At 32.1% G+C, this 18308-nt stretch overlaps 1 protein-coding gene across 3 annotated transcripts in view; it reads right to left on the reverse strand.

Moving 5' to 3' along the window:
- Window positions 1-18308, reverse strand: part of KIAA2026 (uncharacterized protein KIAA2026 homolog) — a 131458-nt gene that overhangs the window by 29226 nt on the left and 83924 nt on the right. For 2 of the 3 annotated variants that reach the window (XM_045043709.1, XM_045043711.1), the window contains one exon: window positions 13809-13898. The exons of the other annotated variant lie outside the window; for it this stretch is intronic. In XM_045043709.1, the coding sequence (XP_044899644.1) occupies window positions 13809-13898 (90 nt within the window). The remainder of the gene's footprint in view (window positions 1-13808; window positions 13899-18308) is intronic. 3 annotated transcript variants of the gene reach the window in all.

Consider the following 18308-nt stretch of genomic DNA (forward strand, 5'->3'; position numbering starts at 1 on the left):
CATGTCTACTCTTTAAAGCTGCATTGCATAAATTCAATGACATAGGTTATAAAAACCATTAGTAAAGATACACTTCACCAGTACCCATAAAATTATTCAAATACCATAGGAACAATAAGGTTACAGAAGTTATATCATTAGGTAGTCAACTCCCCCCTTTTCCACAATGTTAGTGTATACCTATCACCATCACCATCTTCATCATCATCATCATCACTACCATCTTCATCATTTGCTGCTCTACAACTATGTGGTATTTCTTTTTTTTGTTGAGATATAATTCATATACCATACAGACCACTCATTTTTTTCTTTTGTAACAAAAAATACACAACTATATATATTGTGGATCACAATTAACATGCAATTAACTGTTTATTAGAAGAGTAGGAAGATTTGGGATTATATGTGTGCACATAATGAGTATGGAACCTAGGCTCAATGATTAACCTTTATCTTTTTAATGACATGACAAATCAGACTACTGTGAAAAAATTTCAAGGAAAGTAATTATTTCATATATCGTTTATATATCAATCATTATTATATCAATTGTATCAATCATTTATATGATATATTATATCAATTATATTTCATATAATAAACTAGACAGACTTTTCTTCTTGTCAAATGCTTTCTCAAAGGACTCAACAGTAAGTTATATCTCAAAAGTTTATTTTCTCAAAAAAAAAAGGGGGTTAGAAGATATTATAAAGTGCTTATTCTAACCCATGAAAACAAAACTATTAAACAATAAACAATACTTTTATTTAGGGAGAGGTAAATGAGGAAGATGAAAAGGCAGATGACAGACAGTCACCCTAAATCCTTTGTGGAATGAGGTAGTACTCTCAGTTAAAAAAAAAAAAAAAGGTAGAGATTCTTTTTTTTTTTTTTTTTCTTTAACAGGGCATACAACAGCATTATTTCTCAACTTTTTAACTACTACTTGGCTCAAAAATGAAATGGTAAGAATAGAAGCAGAAAGACGAAAGGCATGAGTAATGAAGGTTCAGGGAGACTATCATCTTTGTGGTATACTTAATTGGAAAAGTGTTAAAAGACTAGAGAGCACCAGGCATTCTCTTTTTTTCTTTCAATTTTTCTTTATAATTTTTATTTATTTTTGAGAGAGAGAGAGAGATAGAGACAGAGACAGAGAGGGAGACACAGAATCTGAAGCAGGCTCCAGGCTCTGAGCTGTCAGCACAGAGCCCGGCGTGGGGCTCAAACTTAGGAATCACAAGAACATTACCTGAGCTAAAATCAGACATTTAACTGACTGAGCCACCCAGGCACCCCGAGAGCACCAGGCATTCTGAAGTTTTTGTAACTGAGGGTTATATGGGGGAAGAATGGCAGATGCAGAATGAACCTGGGTAGTATGGCTTCTATCTGGATTAGTGTAGTGGTGACGGTGTGGGGAATGTAGAAGGACGAGCAGTATTGTGGGACCTTGAGACTAGGTAGGTGAGAGGAGTCTGTGTAGCTGAATGTCATTATTTTAAGACATTTGTCAGCTGTGTTTGTGTCTCTATTAAATTATAGCATTAATTTTTGTAGAAAAGACATTAAAAAAGATTAGGAGAATTTTATCTTTTGATTTTGATTACTAAATTTTAATTAATCTAATGTCCAGAAAATATATTACTGAACTATCCAACTATATATACAGAGAAGGGATCATAAATATTAATCAGAGAATAGAATTCTAACTTTCATATAATTCTGTCTTATCTGCTGACCTGTTTGAAAATGCCTATAGCTTTCTAACTTTATATATGTTTTTTGGCCTTCTTCCCCTTTTTTAATATTGTATATTCTCAACTTGGGGTGGTGATGGTATGGTATTTCATTATTTAAAAATGCATATTTAATTATTATATATTTGGAAAACAAAAAGTCTATTATTCTCATAAAAGAAATTATAGAAAGAGTGATAAAAACTAGAAGATACATGTAAAGAATACAATGACCTCAATAAAGGATATCACTATATCCTGCCATGGGGTATGTGTGTCCACAGTTTTTATGTTTACCAAAAGGGGATACACATTTTAAAAAGTTCAGAATCACTGTACTGGGACTGGTATTTTAGGTAAGGTGATTTAACCACTTGACAGTAAAAAAGAAACTCACACTGCCTGTTTCATTTACCATCTTCTTTGGTCAATAGAAACCAAATGGAATTAATATAATGTGTCCCCTCCTACCTAGTGGTGGTCTTGGAGTGTCACAGTATACAATGAAACTAATATAAAGAGAAAAAAGTTACGAATTTTTAAAAGAAGTTAGAGATGGTAACCATCTGCCTTAACTTAGGTCTAATGTAAAAATTTATATAAAATCAAATATATATTTTATATATATTTGATATATAATATCAAATTTCCCGAATTTAAATCAGGTCATTAACTAAAAGCTAGCAATAGCTTTTCTGACTGATCAGCTTTATTTACATATACAAAAAGGCAAAACTGAGAACAACTATTGTGTTTCTTCTAGGATGAAATTATTAAAGCTAAAGGGAAGGAGGAGAACATAGACTCAGTGAAACACAGGGAAGTGCCTGTAGACAGAGGCAGACTTTCAGCTAGAATTCTAGGTCTTCTGAATGTTAAAATCCCTTCTTCCACACAATGCTATCCCACTTGGCCTACATACAGACAATTCCTAAAGAATAAGAGACTGTATTACCTAAGTACCTATCTTTACACGTAGGTGTCTCTGTAATGCAAAAATTAAAATATATAAAATTTAGTTTATTTACAATATTACTTAAAATTATACTGTTCTAAAGTTTAAAACTGGACTAAAAAACACGGAAACAGCAAATTCCTCATCTTCAAACACTTAAGAGAGAATATGGATGTAATAAAAATCAGAAAGGTTCTTACAATCTTTATCTGTAGATATCAACACAGAATTGAAAATAAAGACAGTAGGTATAGAAGGACTAGTAAGAGGTCATTTGTGAAACAGTGTTATAACTATTTCTCTAATAAAAAAATATTTTATAAGCTTTATGTATATAAATGTAGTCCTAACACTTTTTATAAACAGGTATGTGAAAAGGGGGAAGAATAAACTGTTTTTCATTTAATATTATTTTCATTTAATATTTCATTCAATATTAGAATTCTATTTTCAGGGATAAAAACTATCTTGTAAGATAATCCCAATGTATTATGTGAACTTAATAATGCAAACATTTACTGAAGGTCACGTTAAAAGAGGAGAGTAATATTTTTCTTTTATGAATCTAATATAAAGTTTAACATAAAGTATGAATTTCAAGCATACACCATAGAGCCAAAGGCATTTAATATGGTCTAAATCTGAAGCTTACCTTTCAATACTTCTCATCCAATGTCCACAGCAGCTGCAGATTGCCAGCTCCCTTTCCATGAGATGCCCCAAATGTCAAACAATGGAGGTATTATAACCTCATAGGGATTACTACAAAAAGAACCTGGTCTATGGTCACAAGATAAAACTTTTATTATATTATGCAGTTTTATAAGTTTCTGAATAAGATACACTAATAACCTAAGGAACCATACAGGAAAAGAAACTTGAAAAAAAACTTACAAAACTACACAATATTATAAAATGAAAAGCTGAGTCTATGTGTGTGAAATGAGTGGGGAGGGAAACTTACCTTACAACTAAAGAACGATTCCATTCTGCTGCAGTAATCAGGGATGGGTATGACAGAACCAGCATAATGCTGGCTGGGGTGTTGCAAGGACAGGGAGTTGGCAATCTACTGATGCTGGAGACATTGGACACCTAAAAGAAGAACAAAAGGAAAACAAATAAATTCCAGGTTCCTTACATGTCTCATCATCATGGATGTATTTTACACATTTTAATAATTGCAGATGCTTTGAATGTTAAACTTAGGTGAAAGTAACTTGTTTACACAAGTCATCCTATTACTTATATAGATTTTCTTATAACATTATATGTAAACAAAATAGCTGTTGACAGCTATATGAAGAAAAAAAATAAAATCATATATAAATATACAAAGAATGCTTTTATAAATTGAGAAGGTACTAATGTGTTAAGAACAGTAAAAAAACAAGATGTATATAACAAAAACATCAATACTATTTTTCTATGCTCTTTTATTTATAAATGTTAGATCACAGAAACTGGACCATATGACAAAATATTTTTTTGTTACAGGCTTGGCTCTTGTCACATAAATTGTGACAAGGGATTGGAAAAGGGATTAAATAACAATATATCGAGCTTTTCAAATAAAATGCAAATAACTTTGAGAAAAGCTAACTGTACACAAAGGTGTCTCATTTAAAATCACTAGCAGTATCTGAAGGTAATTTGTAAATAATTTCAACTCCTATGTATAAAAAAGCACAAATCAAATTAACTATAATTAAGTATATTAATAAACCAATTATTTGGCATTCTCCTTAGTCTAAATAATATTAAATGAAAAGGTAGTATTTACTTTTTCTTATTGCTTACCTAAATAAACTATCATCATACTCATGTATTCCTGCATACTCACAGTTTTAGGGGTAAAGTATTACATTCACCTTTTTGGTATACAGTCCCTTGGAAAAGTGCTAGTTTGACAGTATAGTGAAATATATGCATATTAACATCAGAAAAGTTAAAAGGTATTAACACTGCCAGAGGTTCTAATATGAACTATCTCATGCTAGTATTTTCTCTCATCCATTTTCACCTAAGACTAATTTAACAGAAAAAGGGGCACCTGGGTGGCTCAGTCGGGTAAGTGTCTGACTTTGTCTCAGGGCATGATCTCACAGTTCGTGGGTTCGAGCACCGCATCGGGCTCTGTGCTGACAGCTCAGAGCCTGCAGCCTGCTTCAGATTCTGTGTCTCCCTCTCTCTCTGCCCCTTCCCCACTCACGCTCTGTCTCTGTCTCTCAAAATAAATAAACATTAAAAAAAATTTTTTTACAGACTAATTTAACAGAAAAGCATTTGTACTTTATTTTAAAGGCATCCCACACTGAACAACATATACAACATGCCCATTATATATCCATAATAGCATTTAACTAGAAAGCATGAAAACAAACAACTGCATCAATGCTGAAAATTTACTGCAAATTTCAATGGCATTTAGTTTTGTAGAGAGGAAAACTGGGTAACAGATCATATTCCTAGTCAGGTAATTACTACTACTGGGGAAGAAAATCTAACAATATGTATGTACAGATGGTATATAACCACTTTCATTTACAAAGAAGAACGAATTCTGGATTGGAAATTAACCACAGGTTGAGTATCTGAATTTGACCTTTTTCAAAAGTAAATGGTGGTAGCAAATAAATTGATAAAATTTGATCAATCTATACCTGATATATCAGAAAGGTGGGTTCTCAAGCAATTCACTGCACAGTCTGAATCACTAAGCAATGCTACATTTGGTATCATCAGAGCATAAAAAAGTTCCACATAAGTGACATGAAGATTGGGACTATCTGAAGAGCAAGGACAGTAACCTACTTATTTTTACTTTCTCAGGTTCTATCACAATGCCTAGCACAGAGTGGGCCTACAAAAAGTATTCAAACTACATAAGTAAATTTCTTACTTAATTGAGGTTTTCTGCTCAGATGCAAAAGATTTTTTAATTGAGGGAAATATGTCTTCTAGATTTTCTGAACACACAATGAATATAATTTAACTCGATGACTTGAATCATCATAAACAAATTATTGTGTTACATTTTAATACAGTGACTCTCAGGGACTGTTCACATTTCTCTATGATCTGTATTTCTACATCAAATGATTATTGACTATATTTTTGGACTACCAAGACATACTCTTACAGGTTTTTCTAATTGCCTGTCAGTGTTTCATGCTACTGTCAATAAACCTGCCTTAAATTGCTCTTGTCCTAATTAAAAGCACCTACTACTACTTGTTAGCATCACATATTGTTTAAAAAGTATTTACAGGTAAGCCTTTTTCTATATTAAAAATAATTTTAATTCCAGTGTAATTAACATACTTTATATTAGTTTCAGGTGTACAAAATAGTGGTTCAACAGTCCCACATATTACTCACATGTTCATCAAGTGTACTTTTTAAAAAATGTTTATTTATTTTTGAAGAACAGGTAGAGAGAGAGGGAGACACAGAATCTGAAGCAGTCTCGAGGGTCCAAGCTGTCAGCACAGAGCCTGATGCGGGGCTCAAACCCACGAGCCGTGAGATCATGACCTGAGCCGAAGTTGGATGCTCAACCAACTGAGCCATCCAGGTGCCCCAAAAGAAGTGTATACTCTTAATCCCCTTCACCTCTTTCACCCATCACCTCTAATACCTCTCTCTCTGGTAACCATCTGTTTAGTCTCCTATAGTTAAGAGTCTGTTTTCTGGTTTGTTTCTTTTGTGCACTCTACACCCTCTATGCAGGCTCCTTTCTACTCTCTGCAGATTCTGAGTTGATATTTCTTTAATATGTAATGTATCATTTTTTTCTTTTCCTAAAGTCTGGTAAAATGGTAGGGAAGTTCTATTACTGTTCAATTCTCTCAGTTTTTTTTTTTTTTTTTTTTTTTTTATTTTTTTACCAATTCACAAAATGCATTCAACTATTCTATCTTTAAATTTTGGGGTCTTTCCAAAGAGTTCAATATCTTCTGTAATATAAAAAGTTGGAATGATGTGAAGCTTATGGAGGGGTGCCTTAATCACCCCAAAGATTTCAATTCAATTTTCCACAACTTTTGTCAGTGGAACGTAGTAACTATTAAATAGCTAATACAAATTTAGTTGGTGCTTTGAAACGTATTTGACATATAAATGTTAGTTATATTTGTGTGTGATATGTTAATTCAGAAGGGTTTAAGCCACACTATGAAGCTCTAGCTATAGAAGAATCTGTAACTTAGTTCAACTCTTCCTTTGAAGCTCACTTCAATTATCTGCCTGATATAAAAATACAAAATAACCCTTTTCCCTTTTAATTGCAACTTTCTTTTGAAGAAAAGGGGTTTTCAAGTAATTGTTTTTACGAAAGTTTCCCTAATGGGATTAAAACTATGCCAAACTGTAATTAAGTAGAAACAGTGAGCTCTATTAACAGGGGTTAAAATCCAGTTCTAGGGTGAGTAGTTATCAAAGGTCAAAAAAAAAAAAAATACCCAAAGATAGATATAAATATGGATAATGCATTCTTAGATAATTCAGTAATTAGTTGATTAAAGCTTTGTCTTACCAAATATTGCTCTGGTTCATATTTCCTGTCATCTAACTTTCTTTTCTATTATTTTGAGCATGTCAATTACCATCTGATTGTTCATAAAACACATATGTTTTCTATCTCTCCACTATACTCTCAAACAAGGGAAGTAAGCAGGTGTCTGGAGTGTTTGGTGACTTCTGAATTAACACTGCTTGAAAAGAAAAGATTAAGACTTTCATAAAAGGACAGAAGCTAGCTCAACTAATCCTGTTTAAAATTAAAAATTTATCCTCAGGGTTGGGAATAAAATCTTAAACTCTGTAAGTGGGTTCTTTAAGGATAAGGACTATGTTTTAATCTCTGGACCCCTACCAAGTTCCTGGTAGTATGCATAGCACACAGAGGACAGTGAGGAAATACAAGCCTTTTGAATAAGACTTGAACCTATAACTAAGATACATACAGAAACTTATTTTATCTGTTGCACAGGCCTCCCAGAAGGTTGTTTTATTTTTTTCAAAAATGTTTATTTATTTTGAGAGAGAGCACACACACATGTGGGTGAGGCGGAGAGGGAGAGAGAAAATCCCAAGCAGGCTCCACACTGTCAGTGCAGAGCCTGAGAGGAGGCTTGATCTCAAGAATCGTGAGATCATGACCTGAGCCAAAATCAAGAGTTGGATGCTTAACCACCTGAGCCATCTAAGCGCCCCCAAAAGGTCGTTTTAATTTTTTAAAAGCTTTACATATGACTAAAGACGTGATTCCCCCATCACAGCTGAGATAGTTTTCAGTTTTGTTAACCAGTTTACCAGAAAATCTAGAATAAGAAAATGATATAATGATGTAATTGTAAAAACTTAAGTATAATTAATTTTAAGGACAATTTGAGATTATTGCAACCATATCTACAGGAAAAGCCATTAAATAAAGTTAATTAGGGCATATTCAGGACTCTGAAGGTATCTAATATTCTTTACACTCTAGTAAAATAGATTATGCACTCTCAACAGCTGGTTATAAAATAATTATGATTTGATGCTTCACTGTGAGCACATGGATATAGAATACAGAGAGGAGGGAAAAATCCCATAATCTTTCATTATAATAAAACTTGTTACAGGTGTTAGAAAGTGAGATTAAAATATAATAACCCTTGGCTGCATATTAAGGCTATACTACATGCAATTATGTTTTGGGGGTCCTGTATAAAGTCACATAACTTTTAAACATAATTTGACTATATTTTTCTATTTATCTGTTTCTACTCCTTACTGTATCTTCACTTTTTAAGAATATATTACAGCATCTTTCTAAAAATGAATAAAGAAAATACATATACAATCATGTTATTTGTAATTTCTTCATTTCCTATGTAAAGGAAGGTAAAGGTAAATGGTGAATATACTTGAAAGAGGTCATAAATCATAATACATTGAAAACAGCTGGATATGAAGCTGGTCAAGATATTTTTTAACTATCTGATGAACTACAAAGGGTAAATGTTAATACTAACATTCACAAGTTTCACCAAATGTGAGTCTGAATTAGAAGTATATGGTCTACTAAAAGTACTCTCAATTATGGGAGCGAGTATATGATTCCATTGATTTCTACCTAACTTTCAAAACATCAACTTATTTTCTCTCCATAATAAGTTGGCAGCAGCAGACAAAGCAAGGGAATAGGGCCCTCAGCAAATACAGGCTTATGCTGGGGTTTTGCAATTTCCACACAAATGACATTTGAGGCCAGATAATTTTTTATTGTGGGAGATTATCATGTGCATTATAGGATCATTATAATGTAGGATATTTTTGAGGCCTCTATCCATTAAGTGCCAGTACCACCTCTTCAACAACCAAAAATGTCTTTAGACATTACCAAAAGTCTCCCAGGCGGGGAGAGGAATCATCTCTGATTGATAACCAGTGGCTTATACAGAACTCTGTGATCAAAAAAGGGGTGTCACCATCTCTGATAAAAGCTTCTAATTTCTCTAACGTTTGGTCTTGTTAATGTACACCCTTTGGTTAGGCAAGAGAAATATTATTATTGTATGATGAATTTAAATTATCTTAAGAACATAATAAAGATTAATTTTATTCACTACTTGAAATTCCTTTCCAATTCTTAACATGTCTTTTTATATATTATAATCATTAGTCACATATCATTTTATATATTTAAAAAATTTAACATTTCACAAATTATTTCCATGTAGTAACAATGACCTACAAATATTTTATTTTACTAGCTTTATGATACACTACTGTGTTAATACTGTTTGGTTAGACATCTTCCTACTGTTGGACATATAGGCTTTTTCCAAATTTCCACTATTAGAGGTAGTCTGCTCAACACACTATTGTGTAAATTGCTTTTGGAGATAGGGCATGAAATGGGGAAAGTAAAAGTTAAATTCCAAACAGGATTACAGGCTCAAATAGCAAGGCAGTTTTATAGCTTTTCTTATATATTGATCATGATATTTATCCTAAGTGTTGAGTTACTTAACTACTAAAAGATAGAAAAGAAAAAAAAAAAAAAAAAAGAAAAAGTCTTGTATTTTAAATTTTAGTTTCTCTATATTGATAAGGCTATCATTCATCACTATATAATCCAGACAAGGTTTCTTTTCTTATAAAAAAATTTTTTTTTTTTTTTTTGCCAAATTGTTCACACTTTTCCTTACACCCAGTTTCTATAGGGATCTTTTCTTATTGAAGAAAACTAGGTTGAAACCTCTTTGAAAATCTAAATTATGATCTAAAACATAAGGAAATTAGGGAGATATGAAAAAGAGAAAAAGGTCACATGAAAAACGCAAAATATAACCACTTCTGATATCAGCCTGGCAAAATTTTCCAATTTTGACTGTTCAAAATTTTGACTGAAAGCAATACTAATATATTTCAAATACAACAGGATCAGGCAAATTTATCAATAATCTGAGCTCTATCTTTCTGGAAAACTAATACACTTCGTCAATCTAAAAAGATATTTTCTGGGGCACCTGGGTGGCTCAGTTGGTTGAGCATCCAACTCTTGATTTTGGTTCAGGTCATGATCTCAGGGTTTGTGGGTTTGAGCCTTGTGTGCGTCAGGCTCTGCACTGACAGCATGGAGCCTGCTTGGAATTCTCTCTCTCCCTTGCTCTCTCTGCCCCTCCCCTTCTTCCTCTCTCTCAAAATAAATAAATATTTAAAAATTAAATAAGATAAAAATATAATTTCCAAATAGACAATGTGAATTTTATCTCTTGACTAAAAACACAAAATAAAAATAAAATGTTATGATTTTCTCCTTTAGCTCCCTGAAGAATCCTGTGATCTAAACAATAATGAGAAAAACAAAATTTAAAAAATGTCAAACTATATACTTCTATTTATCTCAACCAGATGTCTCACTTTAAACAAATCTCAGGTAAATAATTAGGTATAACACTGCAGGATCTAAAGGATGTTGAAAGTTGCTTCCAAAACTGAAGTAATGGTATCAAGTGTGCTCAGACAAACTCAAGAAAATGAAAGCATTTTTCTCCTTACATTATTAACTATAAATGGAATTAGCTGTCTTACAAGAATGAGTAAACGATCCAGATTTTTAAAAGATTATAAACTATCTGAAGAGGCTCTGCAGAGAAGAAATCCTCCAAAGAAGTGAGGTGTTTGTATGAATCCATATTAAATCCTCTATCACATAAATATGTTTTTAAAAATGGCTTATGACAAATAAATGTCTATATGGAATAAATCCTCTTTGTTACTGGAGCATTATAGATATAAAAGCTGATGAGTAACAGAATTGTTTTGATTCTAAATACTATTTTAGTTTTGACAGTGATATCTTATGAAGATCAAAATTAATACTCTATTTGTCAGGCAATAGTGAAGGAAGTCCACAGGCAAGGAATCAGTGAAAATGGCTACCACCATCACCAAGTTCATGCATTTCTCATTATTAAGAAAGTCTCTCAGGTCCTTACTACAAGTCCAATTCTTATAAATATTGTTACTTCCTTTGTAATTCACAGTATATTAGCTAAGGCAAGTACATGGACAAACACAAGAAACAACAGGTTGACCAAGAAAAGATAACAAAAGCAAAAATACAAACACACACCTTCAAAATATATAACATAAAGGTCTTTTGGTAAATGTTTAGAGTTATTGATATCAATACACTTTTAGGGTATCAGTATAATTATGGATATTCATAATGATCCTTGAATCATCAAAAAGTGTTAAAATTTTGTTGAATATAGTACAAGGAGGCAGGGAAGTTTCTCAGTAAATGATTAAAATAAGAAATTAAAAAGAAAGGAAGGAAGGAATTTAGTCCTAAAGTTTAGGTTTCAGTTACCTAGAAAATTCAGTTCAGTGAAACATCTTATTCCAAAATGATGCCAAATAAATTGATATTTAATATTAACATAAACATTCAATAAGGTTAGTTCCTATAACTAACATCTACCATACTCAATAATAGCTTGTATAGAAAAATAAGGAATGACAGATAATAATATGTAAACTTTTATGGTCTATTGTTACCTTTATGCTGTGTGGCCATTTCACATGAAAACAACATTTTAGGCAGTTTAAAGGGAAATAGCTCTTATGTTAGTAATCTCAGTAAGATTATCCCTACTAAGTACAGTCCCAAGAATTTCTATTTCTTGAAGAGCAGAAAACATATTTTAAAACTAATATGCAAATATTACGAGTCATAAACAAGTTAAAAATTTAGAGTCACAAAATTTAAAAATTAAACCCTGTATGTAACCTAAAACTATCTGATAAACATGCCTCCACAGACTATAATGTCAAATATTTGTAATCTATACTTTCTTTTACCCTTCTACTTGTTCCTGTAAAGGAAGGCAATATGCATATACCTCCTACCACTAATGGAAGTGAGGTGGATGGCTTTACAGAAAACTCTAGGATACTTGCAGAAGTCTTTTTCTCTTACAATGTACGCTGTAAGTAAGTACATAAATCAGTTATGCATAAAACTATTTATTGAAAACAACACCCTAATTTATAATATGGGAACAAGTTAAGAGGCATACATTATGTTTAACCATAGCATAAAAAACAATTAGCAAATTTACTTAACAGAATTCTATTTAGACTCATGAAGAACAGACAACTCACTAAAAATAAACAGCTTCTACAAAAACTATAGATAACACCCTGATTAAAAGACTATTCTTCCTATTAAAGAACAGAATTAGTCCTTTATGATCATATAACATCAGATATATTAAAAATAACTTTGCTGAGAAAATATTTTAATACAAATGTTGTTTGAAAAAACACCTGGTGTTTCACATCAACTACCCATATACCAAAGTGTGTATGTGTAAACACACACACACACACATATGTATACACACACAAGTGTATACACACACATACACACACACACGAACACATAAGAATCTAATAAGGGTCTAAACCATTTTTAATAGAAATATTTCTAAAAATAACAGTTTTCCACATTCTCAGATTGTATACTGAACATAATGTTTTTTTGTTAATTAATAGCTATCACTATGAACATTATCCTATCTCTTAGATTATATTGATATTCTCAGAGGTATCACTTGAAACTTCTGAATGCTTATGGCTGTTTTATGCCTCTGTTAAATAACCTCAGAAGGTTGTCCTTTAATGGCATTTAAGTCTCCTCCCTTCATAGTGCTACCAATATGTTTCTCCTAAACAGCATATAAAATGACTACTACAAGACTGCTGATATGAAGCTTTGCTGTATGTATCACTATCCTTATTTTATACATAATTCTAGATTAACAGGTTCTGAGCAAACACCTAAAAGTGGCTTCATGGCATTCCTAAGCCATAAAAAAAAAGGTATTTTTAAAATAATGATTGATTTTCTCCAATGCTTAAAGCCTTCACATTTACTGGTGTATAACTGTGTTTCAAATATGTAATATCACTGAACTATTAATGCCAGTTAAGCAAGTATCACTGATTTAATAAATAACATAAATGAGTATTTTACCAAGTGTTGAGTGAATATTCTTTATATTCTCTCAAGAACTATAAAAAAATGAAGGTAAAATTGTGAATTTAGAATATATAAAGTTTAAAAAAGACTTAAACTGATAAAGGTGTTTTAAAAGACATACTGGTAAGTATGTTTCAAAAACATCTGGGGCAGGATTAAACAACTTATATATTATTTATGTCACAGTTAATTAAAATTTTTATGTTAATAAGCAATAAACTTCCATTAAAAGCATATAATTATTAATTAAGAATATCTGCAAGGCAAGCGTTACCCTAAAAACTACCAGTCAGCAAACAACCAACCAGTATATTGGGAAATATTCTAAAACTATACCTGATATAAACCAGGCAAACAAAATTTAATTTACTTGCCCTGGTACCATTTTTCTCTATGAAAAATGAAAACCAGACCACACAGAAGAAATAAAAGGAACAATGTTTCTATTTTTCATTGCAAATTTTTATGTAACCCAGAAAAACAAGATTAAAAAAGAAAGCTTTAGAAAAAAGCAGGAATAAATTTTAATGCTAAAAATAATAGATAGAACTTTTGGATCAACACCTACCGATTTTTTTCTACTGTTTTCCAGATCTTTGAGTTCATTCTCGATTTTTGTGATTAATTCCCTGAGTTCATCAAGATTAGTGCAAATAAGCTAAAATAAAACACAAAAACACAGCTTGATAACACATAATATAAAACACCCAAAATGTGGTAACAGAAGTTGATTTAACATACACTAAATTCACAATTATTTGTATTTGTAATAGTAAAAAGCAAAAAAAATCCCACAGTTTATATTTTAAAATATATCACTTGTTATAACGTATGAACTTCAGGCATAGCATAAAAATAACTGAAATTTCAACCCTGGTGGTTTCATACCACACCCCTCTGTTCTCAGCTTGCTTTATAATCCAGGTACTTTCTTAACGTTATCAGCTTTCAGCCCAGAATGACAAAGATCTGGAAACCCACCCTATAATTCACAGATTACTGAATCACCTTTAAGAAATGCTTTATCAGGCAGTATCCTAGTTGATGAATAAATGTGTCCCTGGAGAAATGTCATTATACCTTTGCTTTAGTTTGCTAACTATATTATCAAACTAATTGTATTATGGTTGGGACTGCCAAGAAAGAAGGATTTCCACTATATGTAATACATATATTCAAAGAAATAAATGACATTAAGTACACATTCTTAATATGATCTTGTAGTCTTTAATAAAATCATCTCCATAGATAGCATCTATTTCTTTTCATAATTATATGGAAATATAATTTTACTTCACCTTGGTAATATTGACAAATGGCCAAAATAATTGGTTTTTAGTTATGAATAATCAAACTAGTTTGGCTTAACTACTGAAAGCTTTAAACAGTGAAGTGTCTGGGACACCTGGGCGGCTCGGTAGGTTAAGTGTCCGACTTCAGCTTAGGTCATGAATTCAAGCCCCGCATTAGGCTCTGTTCTGACAGCTCAGAGCCTGGAGCCTGCTTGGATTCTGTGTCTCCCTCTCTCTGCTCCTCCCCTGCCTGCATTTTGCGCCTCTCTCTCTCTCAAAAATAAATAAACATTAAAAAATAAGTAAAAAACAGTGAAGTGTCAGCAAAAATATTAATAACTACATTTTAGTTCTTGTAAAATTATACTGAGTTTTTCCCAATATATTTAACTTTTCCCTAAAATAATTTAAGCCCATATTTTAAAAAATCTATTATAAAAAAGAAATGTTTCTAAAACAACTGCAACTTCATAAAGAGGAAAAGTTTTAGGTTAATGAAAGTCTTGTAATGTTTATACTGCATGATAATTTATAAAAAATACTACACTTATAAAGCTATTAATTCACCATAAGTTTGTATCAGCCCAAATTTGTTATATTCATTAATTTCTGTGTAAGGATACTGTTTTCCTAAAAGGCATATTTTTTGTAAAAAAAACCCCAAAAAACAACAACAAAAGAAAAGTGGGTTACAACAAGATTATTCCTAGTGATAACTGTGTGACAAAAATGGGAAAGTAGGACCCCTTTAAACTTCATTATTAGGTTAAGCCAAATGAAATCACTGATATGCCCTTGATCTACCTAAATGGCAATATAGTTAAATCTAACAGACTAAGAAAAAAATCACACATATTATAAATTATAATTAGTATTAACAATTATTATTAGAAATGCCTACATACTTTCAAACACACAGAACTGACGATGAAAATATACGTTTAAGTAACTCAAATAATTTCAAGGGTATAAAACACAATGATGTAGTAGGACAGTGCTGCTAATATTTTATTATAAACTACACATTCCCATTTGCCAAATCTAGAGTCCTGGAAGAAATGCTAATAGGCAGTGGACTGGACAACTATGTGAGTGCCTCTAAAATTTGATAATGTCTTCAACTTCTATTCCATTTATAAAGCTTCATTGTTGGTCCTACACCAGGTTTTTAGTAACTACTCACTCAGTGGTAACTAAACTTCCCATTGTAAAATCTACTATTCTGACTAACATGTCAAATTTGCCCCAGAGCTTACAGATGGGTTACATGCCTTTTCACTGAACTTCGTGTGGTAGTTAATATCACAGCACAGATTTCTCATTTGCACACATGGCAAAGCACAGAGGAATTTTCACCTGCATCTTAGGTGTCTCATTATACAAGGAATAAGGGTACATTTTGCATGTATAGTTTGTAGAAACTTACAGTAACAATGAAAACATGCACCCCGACAACCAGACACACTCTAAGAAACTTAAAATCTTTCAGTTCATAGGAATCAACAAATACTTAATATTCCATTTAAAGGAACACAGTTTTGAAGTCAAACTATGAATATTATGAATATATTAAAATAGTCCTTCGAAGTGGCTTACTAGCTTAGTAAGTTGTATACAAAAGTCAATGCTTCTCAGACTTTAATGTGCATAAGAATCACCTGGGAATCTGTTAAAATGAAGTTTTTGATTTAATGGGTCTGAGCTGGGACCTGAGATTCTGCATTTCTAACAAGTTTCCAGGTATAGGCTACATACAGATCATACTTTTGAGCAGTAAGGTTCTAAATGATTAAGAATTCCAAATCTTCATGGCTTCTGAAACATTCTGGTACTACAGAATTCATAATGAACAACTAGCTTAACCAAACTCCCCTTACCCCCAAGTCCCCTGTAACCCTATAATAGATAAACATATTTATTATCTTCTTGCCAAACCCCCAAAACAAGACTAAATGCACATCCAAATATAAGGCTCAAACATCAAATTCCCATATAATACACTAGGATACATAGTCCTGAGCTCTCTTTCTTCTTGAACAGTTAATTTTCACTAAACAAGTACCATAAAAATCAACTGATAAACTCAAATCCAAATCAACATAAACCTGTTAATATAGCTTATTGAGTAAAGCAAGACACTGAAAATGCCTAGATGAGTCATCAGACTCCATAAACACAAAGGTTTGGTCCTAGCCTTTCCACTGGTTGTTAAAAAGATTACACATGCAAGTCTTCGCACCCCGGTGAAAATGCCCTCTAAATCACCAGTGATCAAAAGGAGCAGGTATCAAACACACTAAAATGTGGCTCATGATGCCTTCTTTAACCACAACCCCAAAGGATACAGCAGTGATAAAAATTAAGCCATGAACGAAAGTTAGACTAAGCTATATTAAACAGGGTTGGTAAATTTTGCGCCAGCCATGGTGGTCATATGATTAACCCAAATTAATAGACTTAGGGTGTAAAGTGTGTTAAAGAGAACCCTGCACTAAAGTTAAATCTTAACTAGGCTGTAAAAAGCTACAATTAATATAAAAATAAGTCACAAAAATGATTTTAATTCCTCCTGTTACACTATAGGTAAGGCCCAAACTGGGATTAGATACCCCACTATGGGTGCTTTATATCCCTCTAGAGGAGCCTGTTCTGTAATTGATAAACCCCAATATACCTCAGTACCCCTTGCCAATTCAGTCTATATATTGCCATCTTCAGCAAACCCTACAAAGAAAGAAAAGCAATAACAACTATCATATATCAAAAAGTTAGGTCAAGATGTAACTCATGAGGCAGGAAGAAATGGGCTACATTTTCTACGTAAAAACACAATTCCCTATGAAAATTCTTATGAAACTGAGAACTAAAGGAGGATTTAGTAGTAAAGTAAGAATAGAGAGCTTAACTGAATTGGGCCACGAAGAAAGCACACACTACCCGTCACTCTCAAGTGACATAAACCTAAAGACAACTTATTCAAATAACAAAAACACAAGAGGAGATAAGTCATACCAAGGTAAGCATACTGGAAAGTATGCATGGATAAACCAAGATGTAGCTTAAAGCATCTGGCTTACACCCAGAAGATTTCACATCAAATGATCATCTTGAACCAAAGCTAGCCAAAACAACCAAAAACTCGACTAACATGAAACAACCAAAACATTTAATAAATTCTTACAAGTATAGGATAGAGAAATTTAAATTGGCGCTATAAAGAAAGTACTGTAAGGGAACAATGAAAGAAAAATTAAAAATTCTAAACAGCAAACATTACCCCTTTGTACATTTTGCTTAATTAACTAAAATAACCTAACAAAGAGAAGTTAAGCTAGTCCTCCCCAAACCAGACAAGCTACCTATGAACAACCTGTGTAGAATAAACTCATCTATGTTGCAAAATAAGTGAGAAGATTTGTAGGTAGAGGTGAAAAGTCTAAGGAGCCTGGTGATAGCTGGTACCCAGAAGAGAATCTTAGTTCAACTTTAAACTTCCCTAAAAACCTAAAAATTCTAATATAAGTTTTAAATATATCTAAAAAGTTACAGCTTTTTAGAAAAAATACAACATTGTTTAGAGAATAAGCATAAACACAACCATAATTGGCCTAAAGGCAGCCATCAATTAAGAAAGCGTTAAAATCATCTTAATACCAAAATATGCAACCAACTCCTAATTTAACACTGGGTTAATCTATTTAACAATAAAAGCAACAATGTTAATACTTGTCCTTGCATAAATTTAGAGCAGATAACACAGTTAACAATAAGATAAA

This window comes from Felis catus, chromosome D4, assembly GCF_018350175.1.
Source record: "Felis catus isolate Fca126 chromosome D4, F.catus_Fca126_mat1.0, whole genome shotgun sequence".
Taxonomy (NCBI): Eukaryota; Metazoa; Chordata; class Mammalia; order Carnivora; family Felidae; genus Felis; species Felis catus.